This window comes from Etheostoma cragini, chromosome 21 (assembly GCF_013103735.1).
Source record: "Etheostoma cragini isolate CJK2018 chromosome 21, CSU_Ecrag_1.0, whole genome shotgun sequence".
In the NCBI taxonomy this organism is placed as follows: Eukaryota; Metazoa; Chordata; class Actinopteri; order Perciformes; family Percidae; genus Etheostoma; species Etheostoma cragini.
The window spans coordinates 1,681,557-1,689,109 of NC_048427.1; the positions used below are offsets into that span (position 1 = coordinate 1,681,557).

General features: G+C 36.5%; 1 protein-coding gene across 4 annotated transcripts in view; it reads left to right on the forward strand.

Moving 5' to 3' along the window:
* The window catches only part of LOC117936499 (PH and SEC7 domain-containing protein 1-like), a 69,819-nt gene that overhangs the window by 31,044 nt on the left and 31,222 nt on the right, over window positions 1-7,553 (forward strand). For all 4 annotated transcript variants that reach the window (XM_034859566.1, XM_034859565.1, XM_034859567.1 and 1 more), the window contains 5 exons: window positions 947-1,141; window positions 2,749-2,829; window positions 5,006-5,118; window positions 6,268-6,326; window positions 7,386-7,475. In XM_034859566.1, the coding sequence (XP_034715457.1) occupies window positions 947-1,141; window positions 2,749-2,829; window positions 5,006-5,118; window positions 6,268-6,326; window positions 7,386-7,475 (538 nt within the window). The remainder of the gene's footprint in view (window positions 1-946; window positions 1,142-2,748; window positions 2,830-5,005; window positions 5,119-6,267; window positions 6,327-7,385; window positions 7,476-7,553) is intronic.

Consider the following 7,553-nt stretch of genomic DNA (forward strand, 5'->3'; position numbering starts at 1 on the left):
TCATGTCAGCATCATGTCAGCGTCATGTCAGCATCATGTCAGCGCCATGTCAGCATCATGTCAGCATCATGTCAGCGTCATGTCAGCGTCGTGTCAGAATCATGTCAGCATCATGTCAGCATCATGTCAGCGTCATGTCAGCGTCATGTCAGCATCATGTTGAATTCTAAGTAACTGAACTCAGACACCTGGTTTCTGTCAACCAGAAGCTATAAAAGTAGTTCCCCTTCAGCTCAGAGTGAGAAAACATGATTGATCACAGAATAATTCAGATTTAATATGTTTTGCCCTTATGAAATGGTTAAAGCTTCGATGTGGCTTAATTAGGAAGTGATAACATCCAAGCAAGGAAGCTAGGTAAAAAGAATTAGATTTGTGAAGTGTATAATCATGCCAAATGTTTGAATATAAAATGATTTGCATGCATTCTGTCATACTTGATACTACATTTTTGTCGTATATGGGCTTCGTTGACAACTGCATATTATTATACCTTCTATCGCTCCGTCACTCCTCTTTCATCGTCCTCTTCCATCCTCTCCCCATTAACCCTGCTAGCTTCTTTATTCTGTTTCATTAAACATATATGTTTCTTCCTTTTGCAGTAAGCTACTTTCTTTTGATAAGCTTTACTCCTTTCATCTCGCCCCTGTGTATTTCGTGTAAAAACCTCTGCTCATGAATCAGTTTCCAAACTCTGATTTATGATCAGAAAAGTATTATTACATTTTTAAAACACATTGTGTTATTAGGTTTATTATTACATCACCATCATTCTTTGTTCCTCCTTTAATCTTTTCTCTCTCTTTCCTTTTCAATTATTTACAAATCTATGTAATTTCTCCCCAAATGTTCTTCATTTCCCATCTTTCCCTTCCTTTCCATAACCTTTTAATGTCCGTCTATTTGTGTCTAATCACTATGTCTGCCCCTCACACCCTCTCAGCAGGGACAAGGCCCGCCTGGCGACAGATTCGGAGCTGGACCAGGACCTGAGTGAACGCCTGGGTCTTGGCAGCAGTGAAACCCTCACCAATGGCAGCCACCGAGCCGACGTGGCCGCCGCCAGACGCTTGGCCAAACGTCTCTTCAACCTGGACGGCTTCAGGAAGTCCGATGTGGCGCGCCACCTCAGCAAGAAGTGAGCTGCTGTTACTGTGTTGTGACTTTAAGTGTCTGAACATCTCAAAAGTGAGGTTCTCCGAAGTGTGCTTGTCGTGTTGACTTCATGCATATTGTAATATTATTATTCTGTTGCTTCTTTGCATAGCTACCACCCTAAACACCCAGGAAACTACCCTAAATAGACAGGCACCAGTTAGCTACCAGTTAGCTACCAGTTAGCCACCAGTTAGCTACCAGTTAGCTACCAGTTGCTAGCAAAGCCTGCTAGCCAAGACCATTGACAACACCCTAGCAACAACCATAGACCGTTCTTTAATACACAGTCTATGGCAACAACTTAGCAACCAACCAACTACCTCACTTATAACGCCCAAGCAACCGCTAATGGTAGCATTTATCTGCTACACACGTGATGTTGCGCTAACACAAAACTCCGTTCCGGGTGGACAAATGGCTGGTGATTTGAATTACGGAGATTTGTAAAATCTGCAAACTTGTTTATTTCTGTTGCCATTTTCAGCCGTAACATTTACAGATATGCTGTATAGTGAAACACAGAGGTCTGACCTATCGGACGACTCTGCTGTACTTATTTTCTGCAAGATGCTAACTATGTCGCTTTGCTAGCGTAAACCAAATCTAAGATATTTTATAAATATTAATATATAACGGCAACATCTCACCGCCATTAGTGAAAGAGAAGTATATCCACTTGATCCTCATCCATTTTTTTTGCTCAGCACCCTCAAATTGTGTGTACCAGAGTTTTCTAGCTGGAAGTAACATTACCATTGTTATTGGGTCAGATAGCAAAACACTCATTACCAATTTGAGTATGCTAAGTGTTAGCCAATGTGTACACCCTTAGCTAACGTTATACAATGTCTAAAGAAATGTTCTAGTTGTTTCCACTGGTGTGCAATTGTATAATTGTATTTAATGATATTTTTTACAACGACTTCTGCTACTAATGCTCGTACCTTTACTACCCACTACCACATCATGGATTGTGTAATTATGAACAGTTATACCAATAGTGCCACTGCTACTTATTATACGATAATAGCTAAGCTAAGCTATGAAGCACTCCTGTTAACCAACATGTTAAGTATACTCTAAAACTGCAGTGTCATTTGTTTTGGGAAAAATCTCATTTCTACCGCATCTTATGTTTATTTAATGAACTCTCCTGGTGCACATTCAGTTCCCTGTACAGTACATTTACTGTACCCCACTTTACATTCTGCCTACAAAGTGTTTTTGAGAAAACAAAGATATGATTTTCTACATCTGCATTCTTTCAGCGCCTTCAGTCTGTCCGCTGCTTGCTCGTGCTGATGAGAAAAAAATTGGGATTAAAGGGTTTCCTCAGTTTTTGACAGATGCACCCTGGGAATATCCTCGCTTTTTCTGTTATGTTTTTGTTTTTCTGGCCCCCGGTCTGCATCTCCAGCTGACTGACTGACACCCCAAACTGAGTCCATTCTCTGAGCTAAAAAGCAAGCATTTGAGCGATTGACTGTCATTTTGTGCTTTTATGTTCACTTTCTCAGCTTTTTGTTCTCATTCTGTCATTATATTCCTTCTTATATGTCATTCAATATCTCGTCTGTGTGTCTACAGTAACGATTTCAGCCGGATGGTAGCAGAAGAGTATCTGAGTTTCTTTACCTTCACAGGCCTCAGTCTTGACCAGGCATTACGGTGAGAACACAGAGTGCATACATGCAATTTTAAAAACATACAAAAACAATACATATTCTGTATATTTCTTATGTGAAATAAAATATCCCTGCCAGTTTCTTTTTCACATATAATAGCTGCAAGATGTTAAATGTATGTCAGGCACACAAACAATCCCTTGTCTGGAAGTTGTTGTATTTTTAAAAACAAAAAGTAATGCATTCTCATGACTAAAGATTTTTAATGATGACCACATATCATCTTCCCTTCACAGGATTTTGCATGATGATTTGGCTTTGATTTGGTTTAAATTTTGATTAAAATCTGCAAATACTAGAATGTTAGTTAGGACCATAGACCGATAATAATCCAGTACAGGCCAAAAGTTTGGACACACCTCCTCATTCAATGCGTTTTCTTTGTTTTCATGTCTATTTACATTTTAAATTATCACTTAAGGCATCAAAACTATGAATGAACACGTGTGGAGTTATGTACTTAAGAAAAAAGTGTGAAATAACTGAAAACATGTCTTATATTCTAGTTTCTTCAAAGTACCCGCCCTTTGCTTTTTTGTTAGTGCTGCAAACCCTCTGTGTTCTCTCAATGAGCTTCATGAGGGAGTCTCTGAAATTGTTTCCACTCCACAGGTGTACTACAAGCCAAAAGTTTGGACACAAACTAGAATAAAAGACATATTTTCAGTTATGTCCCACTTTTTTGTTAAGTACATGATTCCACATGTGTTCATTCATAGTTTTGATGCCTTCAGTGATAATTTACAATTTAAATAGTCATGAAAATAAAGACAACATATTGAATGAGAAGGTGTGTCCAAACCTTTGGCGTGTACAGTACATACATATATATATACTACGTCCTAACCAGAGTCTATGGTTAGGACGTAGTAGAAACTCTCCACTGTTAAACACTGCTCTCTAGAGGGAAGCTTTGGTGTTGCATTAAGAGTTAAATGACAGTTTATGCAGTAAATACTATTCTTTAACCGAGGTTCACACTGTATTCCTTTTGTTCCACTTCTTATTATTTTTACTCAGATATTAGTTATGCTAAGCATGTATCCTACATACTTTCTACTCACCTTCTCACTTATAGTTTAACACATTTTAGTGGGGTATTACTGTAGAAATTGGTTGGGCAACATCCACTACATCATTACAACATTTTTAGATTTCCTGTATCCTCAGAAAATAAACAGCTGGTAACTAACTGTAAGGGTAGAAGTACTGTGATCCATTACTACAATTAAAGCAAAATAAAAATATAGCAAAATATATATATATAAATATATATATATATATATCAGAAAATGAACTTCCAGCATCAAAAGTAAAAGTAGTGTACATGCAGACTCCTGTCACATAATTATACTACAACATTAAATGCTATTATTATTACTGATGCAATAATTAATTAATCAAGCTGCAACATAGGTGGAGCTCATTATAAACTACCTCGTTAAGTATTTCTGTAAGAATACATCATATTTTATAAGTAGCAAGTAGAGAAATATAGATAATTATATTGTAGTAAAACAATTTTAAAAAGTCTCCCTTAGGAAAGGTCAGTAACATTGAAAGGAAACACTCAAGTAAGTTGAGCTGTGCTTCCTTTTTTTTCACCAAAATTAAGTAATAGCCTACACTTGAATAAATGTACTGAGATACTCTGGCTGCCAATTACATTTGAATACATTCAAAGGTAACATTACAATAAGGTACACAAAAAAGGTAGTTATTGTTTTTGAAAGGGCAACGAATGATAAGTTACCCTTTTTCAGAAGGGTAGTTACTCTTCAGAAGGGTAGTTACTCTTCTGAAAAAGAGTAATACCCTTCTGAAAAAGGGTAATCATTCGTTACTCTTTCAAAAACAGTTACTACCCTTTTTTGTATACCTTATTGTAACGTGTTACCCACTCAAATAATATTCAGTAAATTGAGAGTTATGTAATTAAATGAAACAACATGTTAATGAGAAAATGGAGCTCAAATACAGTAATGTAACACTGCATATTGTTTAAAATGAAAAAAACTTTATATTCTGTGGTCATTTCAATAGGTTTAAGTTTTGGGACATTTTTCCAGTGGACTACAATGCTTATTATATTAGTTTTAATCTGTAAAGGGTACGTATTTGGATGGATAAGACCTTCTGTCATTGTGTTTGGTCTGCAGGACTTTCCTGAGGCAGTTTGCCCTGATGGGGGAGACTCAGGAGAGGGAGAGGGTGCTGGCTCACTTTTCTAAGCGCTACTTAGAGTGTAACCCAAAAACCATACCGTCAGAGGGTGAGTACTATAGAGGAGTGTTTCAAAGGACAAGCATTGGAAACATATAGTTCAGAGGTTAGTGGAGAATAAAAACAGGTAAAAGAGAGTGGCTAAAACGTGCATTGGTTTGTAGTTTCAAGTGTGGACTGTTGATGTTAAGCGACTTTGAGCTTGGGAAAAGCGCTATACAAATTCAATTTATTATTATTATTATTATTAATATTAAAGTCTAAGGTTTCAAGGCGACCCAATGTGGGGCATCCTTGAAACGGCTAATATCGCTAACTTTAGCTTGCTAGCTAACAGAAATCTTCACTTTTAGAAAGAGATGAATGCGCGGCCAAACTAGCCTACCCATTCTAAATTAATACGTTTATTTAATAAAAACAACACATGACACTTAATTGTAGTACACTTGGTGGCGTCTTGAAAGACATTGAAGTTACTTTGAAGTTACTTTAATCCATTGTGCACAGTTAGCCTAGCTAATGTTAGCTAGCTACAACGCTGTTAGCTAATATAGCTAAAGGTAATGTTATACAAGATAAGTTTACCATTTTATGATTATTAAAATACTGATTACTGTGTATGCACAACATATGTTAAGGATTATTTTACTTCATGGTCAACACAGGATATATTTGAATAATTTAGTTGAATCTGTTTTGTGCAATGACAGCAGTGCTAGGCTAGTAAAAGCTAAATAAAACCGCATTGTTTACTGTTTTTAGCTAATTTAAGGCAAGGCATCTTATTTATATCGCTAGCACATGTCAACAACAAGGCATTAAAGAAAATATGAAAACTGCTCAAATATAATAAAAAGGGTATAAAATACAAGAATAAAAGTTACAGTGCAGTGTAAGAAATGAACAAATAATGATACTTGATTTTAATTGAAGGCAGTGTCAAAATGAAAAGTCTTCAACCTGAACTGATAACTTTAGGGAGCTGATTCACTAGTGTATAGCATCAGCAGGCTAACTGTGGCAGATTTTCAACATAAGTGACCCAGAAAAAACATATATTAAACATTGGACCTTAGGAAAAAACATTAAAGGTCCCCTTGATGTGTCTTATAATGAGGAATCGAGCTGAGAACATGGATACACTCTAACTAAGCTAAGCTAAGCTAAGCTAAGCTAACTCACTGTGTTCATCCTTTAGATGCAGTTCACACTCTCACCTGTGCCCTTATGCTGCTGAACACCGATCTACATGGTCAGGTGAGTAATAAATAACTAGTATTTGGTGGCATCCATGTGTACATCCACGCATAAAACCTACTGTGCTGTAAGTGTGCAGGTGTGCATTAACTCTAGAGTTTGGGGACTTTAAGCCGGATCACCAACTGATCTGCAGTTCGGACTGCTGAGCGTCTTTCACCGTCTTTAATGTGCTACTTTTATAGTCAGAGCCTCTCTTTGCAAATCTGGGCCACACTTCTCAGTGAAAGTGCAGCTCTGCGGATGAATGATTAATTAAAGTGGCTGTAGAGGTGCCTGGATAGAGGATCAGCTCCTTTAGAAAGGTTTCAACAAAGGTTATAGATATGTGTGTAAATATATATAAAATGTAATCTTTGTTGTGGCTGTGATCATTCACTACCATCCTCATCATGATTATACAGGCTGTAACGTTTTGATTAATCCAGTAATAATTTCTTAAATGACAGAAAAGTATGTAAAATTCACATCATAATATCCCTGAGCTCAGTATTGTGTCTTATAGTCCAACAGCATGATGTTTTAAAATGATACAAAAATTGTGAAAAGCAGCCAATCCTAACATTTGAGAAGCTTGAAAATGCAAAGGTTGAGGATTTATCTTTACAAATGTCTTAAATTATTCTTTAAGTATCAAAATTGTTGCAGTTGTAATTGATTAATAGATTTATTGGATTGGTATAGATATAAAATTGGTCAATACTAGTGGCACGATACCTGACTTTCAGATCTGATCTCAAACTAGTTATTTATTCTTTACCTTTCTTTGTGAAAAATATTTTTCCACACACACATTTATCATTTAACAAATTAAGCAAAACATTACCTTTTAATTAGAAAGAGCTACAAGCTTTTCCATCAATTTAACATTGAGTTAAATGAAATAAATCAAATCAAGGCGGCAGTAAGTGTTAAACCTCTACTCTCGTTATTTTGATACTTGAATGCAGGACTTTTCCTTAAGTATTTCTACACTCTATTATTGCTAATTTTACTTTAAAAAAGTGTGTACAGTGTGTACTGTAAGTATGAATTATAAGCAAGTTTCTCTTTGGTCAGAACATCGGTAAGAGGATGTCGTGTACGCAGTTCATTGGCAACCTGGAAGGACTGAACGCCGGCCAAGATTTTCACAAGGATCTGCTTAAAGTAAGCTCATGTCTAAAATAGCACACACACACACACACACACACACACACACACACACACACACACACACACACACAC